Here is a 20,624-nt window from a genome sequence, read left to right on the forward strand (position 1 = left end):
TTGGGGAATGGGCAGAGTGCATTTATTTTCTTCTATATGTGTTTTTAAAAAAGAAAAGACCTCCTTTCTAGCACCCAATGTCCACTAGGCTTAGAATGGGAGGAGCTTGGACCAGTCCCCTAGGAGAAGGTGTAGGAGTAGAAGGCAATGGCATTGACGTTGTAGTCCATGGGGAGGAGATGCCCAATGTGCCTGGCCCCTAGGCTGGCCCCACCCAGGGCGGAGGAGTGCCTCAGCTTCATCAAGGTGAAGCTGGAGAAGGAGTTCTGAGCCTGGATCTCTCTACCCTGGGTCAGCGCCAAAAGGAAACCTGCAAGGAAGAATGCAAGGACAGAAATGAGAAGAGACCAGGAGGAGGGGAAGGGGTCAAAGATGCTAAGGTCTTTCTGTGAAGATGCTGAAGGGGCCAACAGGCCAAGTCCCCAGGACACAGTGGATCCCAGGGCACATGCAGCCAGCAGCCTCAAAGGCCTGCCCTCCTCTCAGCTCCAATGCTGGGAACTCCAATAGGGGCCCTTGAGCCCTGCAGAATATCTAATGGGAGCTGAGCAACTTCCTGAAAGGAGGCTGCCTGGAAAGAAGTTTCTTTCTTCTGGCCAGGATTAAGCTGATTAGGGATGTTACCTCGTTTATCATATGCTGGAGCTCTGATTCTGAGTTTTCACTTTAACTTTTAAAAAGAGGTTATTTAATAAATCATTGGAATATAACACGTTTTCAGGACCTCAAGGAACTGGGACTGCAGCTCAGTGGTAAAGCACATGCACAGCAAGTCTGAGGCCCGAAGTTTAATCCCCAGCATAAATATATAGTTAGTTTGTGGAAGTCGGATGGGACAGAGGCAAAGTGAAGGCTGAGGGCCTTAACCTGAGGCATCAGTGGCCTGTCTTGGCCTCAGGGCACAGGTATCAGTTTTTCCTAAAACAGGCAGCTTCCTTGGACTTCCACTCCAGACCCATTCTCTGCCTTTGCCCTTCCCTTCCCCTTGCCCCGAGACTTACCTTCCTTCAGTAGCTCCCAGCTCTTCCACACAGAGCCCACACACAGGATGGGGAGGCCAATCTTCCCTTGGAACAAGACCTGGGTAGAGGGCCAAAAATGGATGCTGTGGATTGAACAAGCATCTCTGGAGCTGCTGGGTGGTTTCCTAAGACCAACCCCAAATCCCAGACTTTCCCTCTAGTCAATAACAGAATAAGGTGAACTCAAGGAAAGAGAAACAGGAAGAGCAGGCAGGGGAGGGAAGAGAAAAGGGGCAAACAACTACAGAAATAGGAAAGAGAAAAGGAAGGGGAATGGATAGAAAGGGGACAGACAGACATTAAACCCATTTACTACATGTAAATACAGGTAGTAACACACCAGTTACAGAGGGAAGCACTTGACCATAGGATTTTCTTATGTTATAAGCAAATTTTTCTCACCTCATAACTTCATCTAAAATAGTTTCTAATTGATGCAGGGTTTGATGGGGCAGTTCCATCACCAAAAGGGAAGCAGCACCTCCACTCACCGGGTCAATCTCGGGCAGCACTGCTACGATGTGTCTGCCCAGCATTTCCCCAGCCTTCCTGAAGATGTAGCGAGAAAGGGGGTCTCCCTGCTCGGCACCTGGGATAGGAGAAGGGAAAGGGGGGTTGGTGAACACCTAGGGACAGCTTGTCCCGGTTACTCTCCCCATCACAGGGCAGCACCTCTAGCTGGCTGAAGTCTGAATTAGGACAGATGCCCCACCACTGGCATGGGGGCAAGCAAGTCTCATGGCAGCACTCTCCACTTCCCCACTGCACCTTTGAAGGGTACCCTATAGGAAATGCTTTACCAGGCACTGGGAAGGACAGCCCTCTGCCCCAAAGCACCCTACCACCAGATTACTAGTTACACTGAGTTATTTTGAGTCTATCCCTATAAATATCTCAGCTCTGGGGACCCAGGAACTCAGCTAAGAAGCTGGCTGACATCTGGTCAGTGCCCCACCCTGCTTCCAGCAGTCTACCACTGATTAGCCCCTTCCTTGTTACTGGGGAGAAGGAGCTCAGTCTAGCAGGCTCTAAAAGAGCCCAAGAGTACCCCGAGGCTATGGAATCCAAATTAACAGAGCAGAAAGCAAAATCTAAATAAGCAAGCCATATTTTGAGCTTCTGACACCCAACAAAATATGCCCAAGGTTTCCTTAATCCCCTAGTTCTTTGGATGTAACTGGTTAAAAAAAATGTTATAGATTTGTCTAAATGAAAATGGTTTCATACATTTCTCAGAAACTGGCATATAGCTTGCCAGCTGTCAAGGAGAAACACTGACAATACAAAACAACAGTCAGTACAACTATCTAGCCCTTCTGCCTCCACCCCAAGCCCTCTGCCTGCCATCACCAAGGACAGAGGTGGCAAAACAGGGAGGTCACTTGGTGAGAGGGAAATTGGTGTCTAGCCCCCATATGAGTTTCACCCCTAATTAGGCAGGTCTGAGGGAAACAAAGCCCGACAAAACCCTACCCCACCTCAGTACCTTCGGCAATTTTCCGGCAAAACCCAGCAAACCTGCTTTTGTCAAACTCCCTGTACAGGTGGGTAAGGATTCCTAGCCGATCTGGCACCTGAAAGACAAACACCACAAGACGGCTATGAGATGTAAAAGAAAATCCCATTTGCCCGCCTAAGTTGCCCTTCCTAATTTATACTATTTGAAGAGCTAGAATAATTCTGGGAGCATGTTTTAGCTCTAGAAAGTATAAGGATGTGAGATTTCTCATTTGAGAAAAGTGTTTTCCTAGCATGAACTTCATTGTTACCAATTAACTTACAGGAAGTATAGAATACAGATATGTAATCACCACAGCATGTTCTATAGTTCCTTAAAGTGCTCTTGGAAAGGTTTCTTTGGTCAAAGGAATCTAAGTAATACCATATATTGCAACTGTCCCTGGGAGAGTTACAACATACGTTAGCAGAGGCTCCAAGAGGTACTGCAAAAAAGAAATTCATCTGCTTCTCCCAAACTTATGTGACCACAGAAGGTCCTTCTTCCCCAACAAACTTGCCTACCCCTAACATCTCAAGTGATTTCCCAGACACATTTTAGTAAAGGGAAGCAGTGCTGAAATTTGAGTACCTACATATATATTTTATACACAGTCTTATTTAACCTTAGTAACAACTTCCTTTTCTTTTCTTCTTCTTTTTTTTTTTTTTTTTTTTTTTGAATCCAGAGGCACTTAACCACAACCACTGAGCCACATCCCCAACCCTTTTTTTATTTTTTGGAACAGAATCTTGCTAAGTTGCTCAGGGCGTCACTAAGTTGCTGAGGCTGGCTTTTAACTCATGATCCTCCTGCCTCAGCCTCTTATGCCTACAAGCATGTGCCAGAGCTCACAGCAAACCTTGGTAACAACTTTCTAAGAATGACCGAAAAAATATAAGAGGGAGCAGCAGACGTGCTGGTGGAGTGGAGACACAATCGACTGGGTGAGACAACTAAACTGCTAAGGAGGTGTTTTCTCCTGGTCCCTCCCTATTCCTCACTGTGGCACAGGACAGGGTTACTCTTTAATCACCAATCCCTCAGCCTTAAGAAGACATGCCCTACCTTCCAATATCTCTAATCGCCTTCCTCAGCTTTAGGTCCAGCTTGCCTAAGTGACCCCCAAAAGACAGACTGGCCCTCATGCAGATAGATGAGATATTAAATAAATTTGTCTTCCTTCTCCTCTTCCTTCCACATCCTCCCACCTTTCATCTCTGGCTCCATTAAAGGCAGTTGTTTCTCTCAACCCACAACTGAGCCCAGCATAGATGAGGAGTCAGTCCCCAGTGTGCTGGGTAGGTGGCTGTGCCTCCCTCTGAAATTCCTCTGCTCCCTTCTTAATAGGCTTTCCTGACCCATAAAGGCCAGAGAGCAGATCAGCATTCAAGGATCTTGCTCAGACTCTACCTGCTATTTCTCCTTCCTGACCTCACTTGCAATTTTCATGTTAGCCTAGAAAGCTGTTTCAGTGGGTTTTAGCTGCCCAAGAATGAAGCCTGGCTAACCACTTGTTCTCAAACCACAGCTTTCTCATGATACCTTTGGAATGCACTGTCTTCAGCATTCTAAATTCTGTTCTTACCTATACTTCACCTTGCAGCTCTGACCCACTTTGGCCCACCCAATCCCTCTCCTGCAACTGCTCTGTCTCAGAGTCCCCCACTGCCCTACCCTAGGTGGACACATTCACTGGGGCCAGGGAAGTACCTGGAAATAGTTGAACATGGCCTGCTTGACATAACCAATATCATGAGGAGCCGCCTCTAGGTTGTCGATGGAGTCAAACACTATTTTCACTGCTTGGTGTGCAATCCAGTAGGCTGCAGAGAGCAGAGAGTGCTAAGAAGATGGGCAATCTCTTGGAGCTCACCAGGAAGGAAACTCAGACCCAGACAGGGTTAGTGATCTGCTTGGGTTTTATAGAAAATTACATTTCCTGATTCCTGGGGGTGGGGATGCTGGGGAGAAGGAGGTGCTTTGAATGAAATTGTATCTGACTGACCCAGAAAAAAGCAAGCTGGAGCTGGAAGACAGAACAGGTGAATCTGTATCACAGCATCTCCTACACAAAGACAGGGTCAATCAGATCTCACAATTGTGCCAGAGTCACAACTCGAGCTGGGCCCCAAGGACCCCTGAGAAAATGTACACATGCTACCCGTAAAGAGGCCATGGTGGGAGGAGTTTCTATCTCTATCCCAGAAGTGGATTGGTATGGCATCTATGATCTTTCATAATCTCAATTCTTCCCTAAGATCTCCAAAAGTCAACACAGGTAGGCCACAGCCATTGTGCTGAGATGTGAATCTGAACCCTGGAGCAAAATCACTAGTGAAGAGCAATGTCAGCAGTTAGTCCAGCAATTGCAACTCTATGATCTGTCAGCCATTACCCTGCACTTGGAATGGCTATCCCCAGAAAAACCCCAGGGATTAGTAGGCCAAGAGCAGGGGAGAAGATGGGGAGCTGCAGGAAGGAAAGGGTCCAGGCCCAGTGTGAGCTCACCTGAGCCCTCGTCTCCTATCATGTGGCCCCAGCCGCCGCAGCCACTCTCAGAGCCATCAGGGTTGATGAGCCTGCAGTTGGAGCCTGTCCCAGAGATGAGCACGATCCCACCTGGGGAAGGGGCAGGGAAGGCTCAGTGTGGCCAAGGCTCTGTACAGAGCAACAGCTTCCGACTGTGGAAGAAGATAGGACAGAAACTACACATATCCCAGGCAAAAGGGTTACCACCCAGTCCTACAGGGGAGAAAACTGAGCCCAGTAGGTTTCCTGCCTAAAGGGGAGGGCCTGGGCCTCGGAGAAACTGCAATCATAGAGCCTGTCTCTAGGGACTGAGGAACATGGTCTACATCTCCTTAAGGGAATGTGGCTCCTTGCCAAGCCAGTCTTCAGGTGAGTCTACCTGCTTTACTGAGTTCCTACTATGTGCCATAGATTGTGCTAGACATTGTTCTTATAGTAATATTTAGTTAGCACTTTAAATATAAAAGTTACAAATATAAAAGTTCCATGACTTCTCCAGGATGGTAGAGCTAGCAAATGCCAATCCTGTGATCTAGCACTACAAAATCACAGAGCTCCCCAACTTTCTTCTCTGTGCTCTAGGATACCCTCAGCCTGCTTCTCACTGGCTGCCACCAAGGGTTCCCTCCTTTGCAATGAAGTCTTATGTTTGATTTGCTTACCATCATGATTACATTTCTTGCCCACTTTACTTCTATCTTCCAAGTTTTGCTTTGGCAGAGGCTTAAACTGATCATGAAAGGATTTGGGTGAAGAGCGGTGACACAGAGACTTCCTTCCAGATACTGCAATACTAGTTTTGCCAGCTACCTCTAAGGGGCTTTCCCAAGAAAAAACCAGTTCTCAACCTCACCCCTCCATCCACCTCCTCACCATCTGGCGTAGCTGTAGCGATGGAGCCTGCAGCATCCGTGGTGATAAAGTAGTTCTCACTCAGGTAGGGAAATCGGTCCCTCAGCTCCTCCGTCAGCATCCTCAGTGCATCCTCCTGCTCCCCACCACTCAAGGATAGGCCCTGGGCCACATGGGAGATGAGCAAGCAAGCAGAGCTCCAGACACAGTGCCTTTCTCATCCCGACCCTCCTGATGCCTGCCTCCTGCTCTCTATGTCTGGCTATACCCTGCTCATCCAGCCTCAGTCCCTCCATCCCACACCACCACCCCTCAGAAGGCCCTGGCTCCAAGAACAGCCCAGACTGCGGATGAACAGAGGAAAGAGGAATTTAACAATGCTATGTTTAGAGCTTAGAAAATGCTCTTAGAAAAATCAGGCAGAGAAACAAGGTAAGGGGTGATGGTTTGGCTGTGTCCAAACAACATCTCACTTATGTGTACAAGGAGTAGCCAGAGCTGCATCAACTTGGGAGGAAGATCTAAGCTGAGAGTAAGAATAGCTAACACATAATGAGTGCATATGGGTCAGTTCTGTGATAACCCTTTTGGGATGTATCACTGTACTTTTCCCAATAACTCTAGCTACTGCTAGCAATGTTTTCCAAGTGAGGAAACGGGCTGAGAAAGTAAGACCCACTTCTTAAGGATCAAACAGATACTGAGTGGTAAAGCTGGGATTTAAACCAAGGTTTCAGTGGCTCTCCCCAATCCTTCTCTTTCAATATACTTGTGGTTGAAGGTGGCAGCTGAAACCATGAGAATGAGTAAGATCACGAGTTTCAACACCAGGGACTAGACCTTGGAGGCCTTCTCATCCATGGTCATCAAGTTCATCCAATCTAAACTTGCTACCTGTCTTAGTGTTCCTGTTGGCTTAATTCCAAGGCTCTACCCCAGACTCACCAAGCTTCGCAGAGGTACCAGAGGATCCACCCCTGCTTTCTGTTTGGCCCTGTTCACCATCTCGTTGATCCTCTCCACACATTTTTCTGTCCCGATTAGCTGGCCCAATCAAGGGAAGAGGAGTTACAAAGGCTTGCAGGACCTATGTCATCCCTATCAGTTGCTCTATGAATCCCAGACACCACCTCAGTTGGAATTAGAGAATAAAATCAGAACCAAGCCCTCTGGTCCCCTCAGTGTGGCTTTTTACCCAGTGGTTTGTGCTCAGTCCATCTGCTTCTGCCAGGATCTGCCCATCCTCGGAAAGTAAAAGGACCTTGGACCGTGTGCCTCCCCTACAGAACACAAGAGGGCACTTAGTTCTGCTTAGAAAAAACCTGCAGTAGAGCTAAGCCAGTGCAGTCCCTGTTGCAGGCAAAGCCCAGTGTGATAGAGATAGCTTCAGTAATCCCAATCACCACTTTCAAACCCACCTCTGTGGTTTGGTGTTTGTCTTGAAACTGAAACACAGTTCTCCCTCAGCTTCCCTTTGAATATCCATCATCTGGGCCTTGAAATTTTCTGATGTGTGGCCCACCCCACTTAGTTAAGGCTATGTTAGTTAAACCCTCACAGTGTCCCCATAACTATTAAAATGTTCCTCTGCATCAAGCATGTGTTCAGTTGCTTGTGACTACTTCTAAATAGATTTAACAGCTCCACTGGCCCAAGCTCTGGATCATTTATCTAGCCTCATAACTAGCACACAGCTTGGCACAGACAACATTTAGTTAACAAAAAAAAAAAAAAAGCTAAAGAAATGTGCACATCTCTCTGTTCCTCTCATAACTACTAAAGGCTGCCTTTCAAGACCCAGCTCCAGGGCTGGGGATGTGGCTCAAGCGGTAGCGCGCTCGCCTGGCATGCGTGTGGCCCGGGTTCGATCCTCAGCACCACATACCAACAAAAATGTTGTGTCCGCCGAGAACTAAAAAATAAATATTAAAAATTCTCTCTCTCCTCTCTCACTCTCTCTTTAAAAAAAAAAAAAGACCCAGCTCCACCTGCCAAGGTCTTCAAGACATCTTTATAAGAAATGATCACCAGATGGCAGGGAGAATTTACATACAATCAATTAAACCCTCTAATGCTGATTACTGGGGAAAATGGTAGTTTAGAGGCAGATCTGTGGTGATGGGATGTGTGTTTCCTTATGGATCAGTACTTTTAGGAATATCTTAGGAGAGGACACTGAAGACCTTCTCATCGGATTCAAAGAAGACACGAGGTTTCAAACAGTAGTCAATGCATGTGGAGTGGTAGATTCAACATCCAAAACAATCTCTTGACAAACTGAAAAAAATGGGTTATAGCTTATAGATGAATGTTACAGGGATGAATGCAAACTGCTACACTGACTGAGGTTTTAAAAAAAAAAGTGCTACAAATACAGGATGGTACAGGATGGGGGAGATCAACCTTCACAATTCATGTGAAAAGACTTTTGGGTAAGTCAGCAGTGAGATATGGCATACACTGAAGTGAATTCAATCAGATTCAAAAGCTCTGAAATAAGTCACCTTCTATTATATCCTGAGTCAACACATTCTGATTCACATAATCTTGTCACTGGCAGGAAATTTGGTAATCAATCATCTTGTTCCTTTTTGTCCTCAGTAACTGAAGCTCAGAGAGGGCAGAGGTATTACCCAAAGTTATACCCAGGGCAGAGCTACTACAGAAAGTCCTACAGACAAGATTCTTAGCAGAAAAATAGAGTAACAGAAGATTCAAACCAGCATGAGGTGCCTGTGGTGCCAAGAGAAATGAAAGCTTTGGGGCATGGGCACCAGAACATGTGAACACTGTGTCCGCAACTGTTCCAGCTCCCAGATACCCTCAGGCAAAGATCTTTGTTCCAGCTTCCACTCACTCCAGCTTGCTATCTCCAACCCAGAAACTTCACACCTGACACCTGTTCTGCAAAAACTCCTTCTGGAGCTGGGAATGAGGAAAAAGCTGCTTTCCCAGAGGGAATACGCCGCCGAGTGGGCTGTCCAGTGAGTTGTCTGTGGACGAAAGGGGCGTGGTTCCACTGTAAAATACAAAGGACCCCCTGGGGTGTGGCCTTGGCACTCACCGAGACCCTGCAAGGGACAACGCCTCGCACTTAAGATTGGCCCTGCACGTGACACACCCTTTCTCCGTAAGGCCCTGCAACCCAGAAGCCCACAGTGGCCGGATCCTGAGGTGCGAGGCTACCTGCACACCCTGCTGGCCACGACCTTCCGCCCCGCCCTCCAGCCTGGAATGTCCGAGGCCGCCCCTCCCGTGCTCCCGGCGTCGGGCCGCACTCACCCCTCTACACCCCCATAGAGAGCGGCCATGCTGCTGCTACCGCCGCCGCTGGTCCCGCCGATTGCTCCCCCTCCCTCCTTCATCTTCCCTCCCTCCCTCCTGCTCGGCGCCGCCCCGCGTCACGTATTCGTCTGCGCAGTCTAGCTGGCTCGCGGGGCGCGCGAGGGGGCGTGGCTCTGGGAACCGCCCCTGGTCCCTGGTTGGCCCGGGCAGGGCAACTCCTCGGACTGGGCTTCTGTGCTCCTCAGCGACTCTTCCCGGTCCCGGCCGGGCCTCCCTCCTCCCGGACCCTGCTTCCGAGGATGGGTACTGGATCCCCAGTGCTGGAGTCAGAAAGTGGCGTCGCGAATTGGCCCCACTCGTCACTCCCCTCCCCGGCCCTGGACGTCCGGAAGTTGCTGGCAGCTCCGCGTTGCGCGTGCGCAATGCTCCCGTCGGCTGTGTGCAGGGTTACGCTGACGGTGACGCACACACACGGCAGGGCTCCGGGAGCTCCGCGCACAAACCTGGGGTCCCGGGGCGTCCTAAGGAAATTAATGTGGGACCCTGGCGATGGCGAAAATCACACGCGTGCACAAAACACCTGCTTAGATCTTCAGCTGCGCTTGTGTGAATATTCGAAACCAGGAGGAAGTAGAAGCCTTTTGCAAAACAAGAAAAACCCTCCAGGCTGTCCTGAGAAGGAAACAGTCAGCTCTTACTGCCGACCTAATTTAGTTATCCGTGGAGGGTATTTACGAGGACGCAGAAGAGCAGATAAAGTTTTAAAGGCCTTTTATTACTTTCCATCCACCACTCCGCACCGGTTCTCCCACAGCGTCAGGAAAGGGACTGGTAGCCCGAAGGAGGAAGTGTTGGCCAGGTCTGAGAGAGAAGCTGGCCACTGCCGGGCCCTTTGGGCTCCTAAGAGTGGTTCTGTGTCCCCGACGCCCAACTCTGTCTTCCAGTAGGGCACCCCTTAGCACAGTCTCTTCGGGAACATCAGTCTAGGAATGGGTACTTCTTAAGGCACAATTCTAGAGCTAGCCTATCCCTGTCCAGCCCCTGACCTTTACGTGCTTGCCATCTTTGTAATCTTGAACAGGACTCTCTACCTGATAGCCAGATGGCTGAGTCTGGTTATCCTTTGACATGAATATTTGGCATACTTGTGCTTTATAAACTGGAAGAGAAGAATCTTCATTTCCTACATTCAGGATGCTGAAGAACTAAGTAACGAATAAAAAGTAAATCACTACATGATAGAGAATATAAAGGTTTTAAAATTCTTGCCCTGTGACATTTTCATTCGTAGCTGCGAAGTATTTAATCCAGCACACACATTTTTAGAATAACAGCTAATAGATTCTGGTGAGTTTCAAACTGGGCAGGAGTTTGAGCAGAGACACGACGCAAAATTGTTGGTGAATTTTGAAAAAATATTTTTTTTCTAATATTGCGTGGTGGTGCATACTTGTAATCCCAGTGATTTGGGAGGCTGAGATAGGAGGATTGCAAATTTGAGGACAACCTTAGTAATTTAATGAGACTATCAGCAACTTAATGAGACACTGACTCAAAAGAAAAAATAAAAGAGGCCTGGGAATATAACTCAGTGGTAAAGTACCCCTGTATTCAATTCCGCATACAAAAAAAAAGAAAAATGGATTCCTTTTCTGTACCATTGCAATGAGTCTTGGAACCTACATTTGTGATAATATTCCAATTTGCTCTTGGTTTGCTTGTTTAGAAAAGAAAGCAAAGAGGAAAATGCCCAGGTTTGAAGACAAGGATTGAGTTCATCATTTAGTAGCTGGATGTTTGAAAGAATTACACATAATTTTCTGCTGCTTCTCATATATACAGAATGAAAATGGTAAACCTACACCTACCCTGGATACGTGAGGTTTAAATGTCAAAAACTTTTTGGAAAACACTAAAGTGTTGCACAGATCTTTTTTTTTTTTTTTTTAATGTGGTGCTGAGGCTCGAACCCAGTGTCTCACACATGCCAGCCAGGCGAGAGCACTACCACTTGATCTTAACATTTATATTTATATTTGTTGCCCTACACAGTATCCATGTGACTGTTGATCACTGGAATTGTGGCTAGTCCAAAATGGGATATGTTGTCAGTATAAAATACACACATGATCAAACAGTCAAAGGGGAATGTAAAAATATCTCACAAATCATTTCTATGTGAATTACATATCAAAATGATAACATTTTGGATATAGTAGGTTAAATCTTTATATTATTCAAATTTGTCAGTGTCTTTATCTTTTTAAATACGGGTTGAGAATTTTAAATTACATGTGTGGCTCATATTTATAGCGTGCAGTGCATTCTGTTATGCAACTGTGTTATATGTCTTGTTTCCTATCCATCCAGACCAGAGTATTTCAGTCACCTCTCCTGGTTGGGCATGATGTCAGGAGATCACACAAGTTCAAAGTCACTGACTGCTTGTTTCTGAAATAAGTATTGGTCATGTGATTGGTTTGAAGAAAGTAGCATTTAATAAAAGACTAATAATGCTATACATTTGTGTTGCACATTATAATCCTTAAAGTTCTTTATATACCTTAATTTGTTTTCATCCTAAAATTTTATGACAAGGAAGAGATTTCCAGCCACACGTTATCAGTGAAAACTGAGGCTCTGAAATCAAATTAGCCTAAACTTACAAAAATAATAGTGTTTATTATGGGTGTGGTTAGTTACTATAACAAGAAAGAAATAAAGGTGTTGCAGTACAGGAAGGTGTTCATTAACTCTAAATAGCTTTATAAAAGCTTAAAGCTCCTTTGCACTGGGCTTGCAGCATCCCAGCAGTGGCTCCTATGATACTCACGAGGTCGGTAATTTCCTTTAGACATCCATAAGCCACAGTCTTGTTCTCTATCTTCCCTACTTTGTCCGTGTGATGCTAGAAGACCATAGTTTCAGGGGAGGCAGGTCAGAGGTGTTAAGAAGGACAGTGGAAACATATCTTTCATGCCAAATCCACTTATTTTGGAACAGAGGACTTTTAGCCCCAAAGGTCTTAACAGATCCTTCTGACAGCTCATGAAACACTTCTCTTTGCTCAACACTGTATTTCCAGGGCTAACCTCCGGTACCTTGCACATGACAGGAGCTCCAAAAATTGTTTCAAGAATGCTGGTAGATGATATGTAAGCTATCACATATGTTGGCATACAATTATAATATGACCTTAATATATTTTTAGCATCTGTAGTGTTATTTTGATAGCTCCTTTTCCATTGATATTAATTTTTATGTTCTTGCTTTTTTCTTGAATAGACTTGCTTATTTTTTTATCAAATTTTAGCTGTATTATTTTTTCTCTATTTCATATATTTCTGGTCTTACTCTTATTTTTTTCTTCCCACTATATAATTTGAAAATCACTTATTGTTATTCTAGCTTCTTTCTAATAAAGTACTTTAAGTTATAGATGTTCATCTGAGTACTGCTTCATCCCAGAGATCCTGATATTTTAAGCTTTTATTATCACTTAGTTCAAAGCACTTTTTATTTACTTTTATTGTGATTTCTTCCTTGACCTTGAGCTATTTATAAGTGTGCCATTTAGTTTTGAAATAGGGCTGGGGGTATAACTTGGTTGGTAGAATACTTGCCTCACATGCACAAGGCCTTAGGTTCAATCCCCAGTACCACACACACACAGAAAATTGAAATAGCTTACATGTGGGGGTAGGAGTCTAAATATTTTAAGGTAATTTATTTCTAATGTAATAAATAAGGCAGGGGAAAAAAGAATGCTGGTAAACTATAAAGTACTGTGCCATAAACATGTGGTATAGTAAATGCCCTACTATGAACTGAAGGAAAGAACAAGCAAGTTCCATGGCACAATTTGCAGAACACTAGGGAGAGAAAGACATTGAAAAAAATAAAGAGAAGTGAAATTGTGAACTAAGGAAGCAAGAATTGGTCATGTGGTCATGATGTTGGAGCATGATGTTGGAGATGAGAACTGCTGACCCAGTAACAATAGAAATGAAACTGAATCAGTTGGGAATATGAATACATAGGCAAAATTCGTTGGGGGGGGGGCTGTACCTCAAGGAAAAGGGAGAGAGCACTGGGGGGTGGGTAATCAGGAAGGACAGACCTTCCTTTTATTGGGTTGCTGGGGGTGAGTTGTCTGTGGCTCCAGAGAAAGGAGAAATCCTTATCATTTGAGGGAGCAATCTCCATTTGTTTTGCAGGATGATTAACAGACCTGTGAACCTGGAAAGGGGCAATTTGGTTCCCATGAGATGACTGTTTCTGCTTACTGTCATTCTTCTAATGGGGTGACCTCTCTGCAAGGCTCCACTGTTCCTGGAAGGTTTACGACACTGTCTGAAGACTTCCAGGTGCTGCTGCAGAAGGAAGTTGTAAAAGTGAGTAGTAGAATGTCCCTGCAAATCTCAAAAATACCCACTTACTGTTATCTTGGTGTCTTCAGCCTTGAAGGAGGCAATTACCAGCTTTAAATGAACCCTCCTTAAATGCTTACCACGCCTGTGTACAAAGGTGAGCAGAAATCTGACCTACAGTTTAAGGTAATAAAGGAGTTAGATACAAAATGAAGGCAGAGATGCCAAGCTTGATCCTTTTTTAGTTACCCATCAGTCATCAGCAGGTCCAAGTGAAGTCAGTGCTTATTAGCAAAGGCTGCCTCTCTAAGTCCCTGTTATAATTGAGGGCTCAGACTCATTCCGTTTTTGTAATACTTTTAATGAGCAGTAGATCATGAGTTAAGGCCTTGGGAGTACATCTGCCTTTTGTCCCTGTGGTGGTCCCTAACTGTCTTAATCAGGGACGCCTCAATGGGATCTAGCCCTAAGAGTTGCCAATACATATGTGACCTCAGCACTGTGCTGATTTACTGGCAGATTCCTTATAATGGGCCAAACGGGAGCAGAGAGTTTGGAGCGTGGAGACAGATACTTAGAAGGCTAAGCAATGGCCTGGGCAAGAGATAAACAGGGAAGTGATAAGGGCGTAAGGAAAGCAGGAACCACAGGGAGGGATCTGAGTGGAATTATACTGACATCTCCTGCTTCTGACCCAGGACAAGGAAGGGAAGAAAGGTTGGATTTCACTATCTCACAAGGAAAGAGAGTGGAGGAAGGAGCCTCTGGGGAAGTAAGGAAGGGTTCTTCTAGGCCAATCCAGGTGGGGAGGGCATATGTGGTCCCCAGAGTGCAGAAGCATGTGTAACTAAATGGCATAAACATTCTTCCCCTCAAGGTTCCTCAACCATTGAAGGAAGAGAAGGGAAGGAAGGGCTTTACCTGCCTCTATCTGAAGTGGTTCTGAAGGGTGTGGAACCTCAGACTGGGGCAGCAACCTGAGCACATCACGCTGATCTATTCCTTCTTCCTTCCTGGGTATGTGGGTGTCTGCATAGGATTTTATGTGCATGCCTCAGCCTGTGTGAATCTATAGGTCGACAGGCACATATTTACTTAAATATTTGTACTTGTCTTTGTATATGTTGTAAATGACTGAGTCTGCAGACGCGTGTATTTGAGATAACATCTATGTATTTTTCTACAGGATTAGAATTAGCATTTCCATCCTCCAGGAAACCTGAGCAATCCTACACATCTAGGCACCTTTGGGCAGATGCATCAATGTGCAAATGTGACTTGTGTCAGAGCTCTGGTGTTGCACCGGAGCACGCTCACACCAACTCACAAAGACCTAGTTTTGTGTACATCTCTCTAACTCCATTAAGAGATATGTCTGTAGCTTGAAATCACCATTGTGGGAATGTCTATACCACAGAAATCAATAGCTGCTACAAATCAGGTTATTGGCTATGACTGTTTTCAAGAACCACCTGTTGAACATTTACCAGCATACCACTGGGTACAGGTTTTATGCACATGAGAATGTCAGTGATCTATACCTGTGTCTATCTGTGTATAAGTACAGTTATAAAAGTGCCTACCTGGTAGTGAGTTCAATTTTTTAGAGTCTACAAATTCAGGGATACAAAAATGTAACTATTTTCCTATAATAAACTTGATTTCTGTCTTAATTCTCCATTTCCCCCTAATAGTGGAAAGCTTAATCTCATCATTTACAGCCATTTCACTCACAACTAAGATCCAACACCTCTCTTTCTCCTCTTGGGTCCCCTGGGTGCCATGTGAAGTTCAGGGTTAAACAGTACCATAGCTCCTACAGGCATTGGCTGATATGTGCTCTTTTCCCATCAGGTCTTTGGTCATTGGTGTCCAGTTTCTGGCGTCTGAGGTTCCTTAGGCCGCATGAGTTAAGTTGTTCTGTCTGCACTGACCTCCACTCGCTGGCCTGTCCCATTCCTTTGTCAGGATTCAGCTCCCTGGTTCCTAGTTGGAGTGCTAAATATGGAGGTCTCTGAGCCATGAACACTATGTGTCCCAGGAAAGGGAGTGAAGATCTCAGGGAAGTGAGGTGGACTCCCCTAGAACAGATCTCTTCTGAAAGAGGTCTCAAGGAGGGAGAGGGCAAAGGGAGGCCATTTCTCCCATGCTTTTGCTTGTCCATTAACACATGTGAGGAACCCATGGTCCTACTTTTATAAAAATTGACTTTCTTTCCTTTCTTTTTTTCCTTCCTCCCTTCCTTTCTTGTTGGTGGTGTTGGAAATGGAACTCAAGGCCTCATACATGCTGGGTAAGCACTCTACTACTGAGCCACACCCCCAGCCCTTGAGTTTCTTTTTTGTTTGTTCTTTAATATGGGGTCTCCCTGGGATCAAGGTATCCTCCCACTGCAGCCTCCTGAGTAGTAGGACTGCAGGTAGGTACCATGGCACCCAGTCTATATTTCTTTTTTTTAAGTAAATAATTGTAATTTTATTAAGACAATTATAGAGTCACAAGCAGTTGTGAGAGATATCAGAGATTTCTGTTTTTCCCATGGTAAAATCTTGTACAACTATAGTACAAAACCTCAACCCAGATGTTGACATAGATACATAACCCATCAATCTTTCAGATTTCTCCATTCTTGTCTGTATCCATTTCTATAATTGTGAATTTGGGTGCTTAATTCTATGCAGTTTTATCACATGTAGGTTTGTGTGTCCACTACCACAGTCAATGCGTAGAGTAATCCGATCAGGACCGTTCCAGCTGTCCTCTTATACTCAACACTCCTCCCTTCCCTCCCTTCCTGCCAACCACTAATTTGTTCTCCAGTTTCAAATTTTTGTCATTTTAAGAATGTTTAGAAATTGCCATGTGTGGTGACATACACCTGGGACTCCCAGCAACTCCAGAGGCTGAGGCAGGAGGATTACAAGTTCAAAGCCAGCCTCAGCAACTTAGTGAGACCCTGAGACCCTCTAAATAACATATTTTTAAAAAGGTCTGGGGATGTGGCTCAGTGGTTGAACACCACTGGGTTCAACACACACACACACAGTTTAGAAATGTGGACTTTTTTCACCCAGCATAATTCCCTGGAGATTCATCAATAGGATTGCATGTCTCTGAAGTCATTCCTTTTAATTACTGGGTAGTATTCCATGATATAGATGAAGTATCTTTTTTAACAAAAATCTGTACACTGTATATAAAGGTCATAAAGTTGTGGTTCCTTGTCTGTGGGCCTTGAGCCTCACAGAAGAATCTGGAAAATGAAGATAAAGCCTATGTTTGGCATCAACTCTGAAGAGCATCTGTCATTTCCTGCTGGTTAGGGTAATTAGCTGGGATTGCACGCATTGTCATGTTTTTAGGTTTCATAAAATTGTCTTCCAATAATTTAGGAGGGCAGGAATTATATGCTACTGCAAATAATAGAATGAGATATTACTACACAGAACAGTTCAAGAGTGTTTCCCAAATAGTGTTCCCTTGGGAGATAATTGGTAGTTTCACAGCAATGGTTCTTATGATCCTGGGGGGACACTGAAAATCCATCTGCCCTACACTTATCTTAAAGAATCATGATGCCCATCAGAGGGTTAAGGCTCAGAAAAACTCCCAAAGGAGAGAACCCCATTCCTGTTCTATTTTGTTTATTGACTAGAGAAGCAAGGTTGTGAGTCAAGAGGGTCTTGTCTCTCAGGGAAGTTTCCAACAACACCACTACCACCCCAGCCAAATATATATCACAGACTCTCTAAATTCCAGTTTGGAAAACTCTGGGAGAAATAGATCGATGGTATCCCCAAGTTTATGGCCCTGAAGGCTCTATACCCAACTCAATGATCCCTTGGGCAGATTTCAAGGAAATCCAAATAGAAGTAGAATTTTTATTCTTTTTCAATTTATCTATCTACTTATCTATCTCTTTTTGTACTGGGACTTGAATCCAGGGGTGCTTAACTACTGAGCCACATTTCCAGCCTTTTTTAAAAAATATATTTTAGTTGTCAATGGACCTTTATTTTATTTATTTATATGCGGTATTGAGAATAGAACCCAGTACTTCATACATGCTAGGCAAGTGCTCTACCACTGAGCCACAACCCCCTCCTCATCCCTAGCCTTTTTATTTTTTTATGTTCAGGTAGTGTCTCACTAAGTTTCTGAGGCTGGCCTTGAACTTGCAATCCTCTTGCCTCAGCCTCCAGAGTCACTAGGATTACAGGTGTGAATCAGTACACCAGACCTCTCTTTTTTTTCTTTAATAATCCATTGATTTATAAATGGCTGAATCCTACTCAAAGGCCATAAAACTTTTTAACTCCCCAGAAGCCTCACACTTAGCTCTAGGAGTGTACTTTTGTTTCCTTCTGGGCTGAACCACCTGAAGCAAGGGATCCATACCCTCGAGGCAGCTTGTCCCTGCTGGACCCAAGCTGAGCCCTGTCAGGGAGTAGAATGAGGCTGGCACCCCTCCACTCCTTCCTCTTAATTTCTTCCCTGGAGCAGCCAGGATTCTGTTTGGCATCAACACAGGTGCTGTTTCTGCAAGGCCTTGGCCTGCCCCATCCCTTTCTGGCCCTTAAGCAGGAAAAGCCAAGTAGCTTTCAGCTCTCCAGATCCAGAGCAAGGGCTAGATCAGACCCGGGAGTATCACTCAACAGCTTCTGTGTGCCCTCCCCAGCAGACAAGAAGGAGGCCATTGGAGTTGTTGACTTGATGAAGTGCTTTTTGCAGTCATGACCTGCCCCACAAGCTGGAGCACCAGAGGAGGAAAAGCAGGAGAGACACACCACAGCCCAGATCTGCCCTAAGCTCTGCAGTCCCCTGATCAGGGCAGACGGAGCAAAGATATAACCACAGGATGCAAGTCAGGCAAGACAGCAGTAGGGGAGACTTTGTGGAGGAGGCAGGATTTGAGAATTGTTTGAAGACTGGGATGTATTTATTCTAGTACCAAACCAGGAGAAGATTAGGGCATGGTGGTGCATGCCTGTAATCCCAGCAGCTCCGGAGGCTGAGACAGGAGGATGGTGAGTTCAAAGCCAGCCTCAGCAAAAGTGAAGTGCTAAGTAACTTAGTGTGATCCTGTCTCTAAATAAAATACAAAATAGGGCTGGGGATGTGGCTCAGTGGTTGAGTGTCACTGAGTACTACCACCACCAACAATTAAAAAAAAATATGCCTGGGCCCTGATAAAATTGTTAAGGGGTACACCTTGGGGATCTGAAAAATAGGGAGTGGAGTGAGCCTCCCCCTGTATCAAGTAAGGCCTTAAGCTTTCTCACATCCCAGGCACTGTCCACTCTCAACTCCTACTGGGAAGAAAGTCAGATAAGCCAGCACCCACTGAGGGTCAGAGCCTTGGCTGAGGAATAACCACACTGAGATCCCCAGAGCCCTAACATCCCAGAGGTGGGTGTGATGGTGGGTGTGATGGTGGGTGAGGGCAGCTGCTTCTACTCTGAAAATAGTTTGCTGAAAATACCTTGACATAGAGGTCAGGGGCACAACAGCATCACGTGCAGGACCTGACAGATGGATATAATGGAGGTGAGAATTGATTATAAGATTCCAATTAATGGTGTTCCCTCTTCCTACCCTCCAGGACCGTGTCTTTTCCTCTTGTACCCAAGTAGGGGATGTGCACTTTAAGAGAAACCCTGAAGGTGAGCAAGGATGGACTGGAGTGTGGTCCCTATAGTAGTGGAATCTCAGGTGCTGAGTCAGATGACAAATAGACACCTGGCTTGGACTCTCTCTCTTACCCTAAGACAACTGCCCACTCCACTGGGTTATTTCTGCTATCTCTCAAGAGTGAATAGGGTAGGGGCCAGCCACCATCAGAGAAGCTAGCTGGCCAGGCCGGTCCCACGTGGCTGGGCATGTGCGGTTCAATGGCCTGCTGAGGCCTAAGCAGAAGGGACAGCCGCGCCTTTCCTGAGACAAGTGGGAAGAAGGTATCAGCCATGGCTGACCGAGCGGTGACCCAAGGCCCAACACAGAGCCAATTAGCAGCCACCACAATGGTGGTGGGCTTGCCACAGCTTCCACGGGAGGCCCCATGTGCAGCCAGCGTGTCAGGCCAAGTTAGCACCAGGAGGGCTGAGTGGAGTCCAGCTGGAGGCTGCCTGGTTGGGGGAACATGGGTGATAACGCTTCCCCTGGGCTCTGGGGAGCTGAGCCTAGTGAGACACGAGAATACGCATGCCTCTGCTCGCCAGTGCTGGTGTGGTGTGTGCAGGTGTGTGCTGAGTGTATATTCACACACGTTTGTCACTTAGGACCTGCCTGTCATTGGCGTGCCTTCTCGTGTTCCTTTAGCACATTTTAGTGCATGCCTGCTGTGTGCACTGGGAAATCTGGGTCTAAGTAGGCCAAAGTCCCTGCTCTTGTGGAGCTTGCATTCTGGTGGGACAGACAGAAGTATCTACTGTGTTGTCAGGCAGTGAGAAGTTCTAAAGGAAAGGTTAAGCGGAAGTGGGATGAGTTGCTACTAAGCTGGTCTGGTCAGGAGTTAACCTCTGAGGAGGTGATCTGAATAATGGAGAGAGAGACAGCCTGGTGACTCTGGAGGAGGAGAGCTGTAGACAAGAGCAGAGAGCAGGGCCAGAGTGAGATGAGCTGGAATTCTACTATAGGGACCCGGTGGAGTGTGTGGACAGGAGGAAAAAAGAGATGCCATATCTGGTGTGGCACCTGACAACCCAGATTGGGGCAACAGCCCTCAGTAAGAAACTCCTCGCCAGGCTTGGCTCTGAGATCCAGCTCTGACTCCTTCCCTTAGTCCAATCCCATAGCCCGGCACACAGGGGCTTGCCTTGCTCTCACATTCAGCACCTGGACTGTCCCCACAGGGTACCTGCAGTTATTCAGATCCAACTGTGGCATGTGGTGCCCAGCTCCAGGAGATGCCCAGAGAGAACAATTCTTATAGCCAGGCCCCACCCTGGGACCACCCTGAAACTGGCCTTGAAGCTGCTTCCAAATGGCTAAAGGCAAGGCCATCCATGGGTGCCCTGACTTATAGGACTCACTGGCAGATGGTGGGATAGGCTGACCAGAATCCTG

At 46.0% G+C, this 20,624-nt stretch overlaps 1 protein-coding gene and 1 long non-coding RNA gene across 6 annotated transcripts; one reads left to right on the top strand and one right to left on the bottom strand.

Moving 5' to 3' along the window:
* Nagk (N-acetylglucosamine kinase) lies at positions 1-9,289 on the bottom strand. 5 transcript variants are annotated; one of them, XM_005322132.5, is made up of 10 exons: positions 9,187-9,289; positions 7,100-7,184; positions 6,850-6,948; positions 5,926-6,067; positions 5,032-5,142; positions 4,234-4,346; positions 2,509-2,596; positions 1,514-1,611; positions 1,002-1,080; positions 1-310 (listed from the first exon to the last, which is right to left on the bottom strand). In XM_005322132.5, the coding sequence occupies exons 1-10, from the start codon at positions 9,267-9,269 to the stop codon at positions 120-122; spliced, it is 1,089 nt and encodes a 362-aa protein (XP_005322189.1). In that variant the 5' UTR covers positions 9,270-9,289; the 3' UTR covers positions 1-119. The 5 variants fall into 5 exon arrangements, with proteins under 5 accessions (XP_005322189.1, XP_040126992.1, XP_013212673.1 ...); XM_040271058.2 differs by lacking the exon at positions 9,187-9,289 and adding an exon at positions 8,762-9,164; XM_013357219.4 differs by lacking the exon at positions 9,187-9,289 and adding an exon at positions 8,409-9,164.
* A 3,957-nt stretch (positions 9,290-13,246) lies between these two features.
* On the top strand, positions 13,247-15,188 carry LOC120885021 (uncharacterized). The gene is made up of 3 exons (XR_005727504.2): positions 13,247-13,583; positions 14,437-14,576; positions 14,746-15,188. It is a non-coding gene; the product is annotated as an uncharacterized LOC120885021 (long non-coding RNA).
* Positions 15,189-20,624: the final 5,436 nt, after the last annotated feature.

Source organism: Ictidomys tridecemlineatus, chromosome 12, assembly GCF_052094955.1.
Source record: "Ictidomys tridecemlineatus isolate mIctTri1 chromosome 12, mIctTri1.hap1, whole genome shotgun sequence".
Taxonomy (NCBI): domain Eukaryota; kingdom Metazoa; phylum Chordata; class Mammalia; order Rodentia; family Sciuridae; genus Ictidomys; species Ictidomys tridecemlineatus.

Bases quoted from the DNA above. Each gene is read 5' to 3' on its own strand.
- Nagk (XM_005322132.5), bottom strand. From the start codon at position 9,269: ATGAAGGAGGGAGGGGGAGCAATCGGCGGGACCAGCGGCGGCGGTAGC. The intron at 5,143-5,925 runs GTGAGGAGGTGG...CCCCTTCCCCAG, and splicing joins CGCTACAGCTACGCCAGATG to GTGGGATCGTGCTCATCTCT. The intron at 2,597-4,233 runs GTACTTCCCTGG...TTTGTCTTTCAG, and splicing joins CCATGTTCAACTATTTCCAG to GTGCCAGATCGGCTAGGAAT.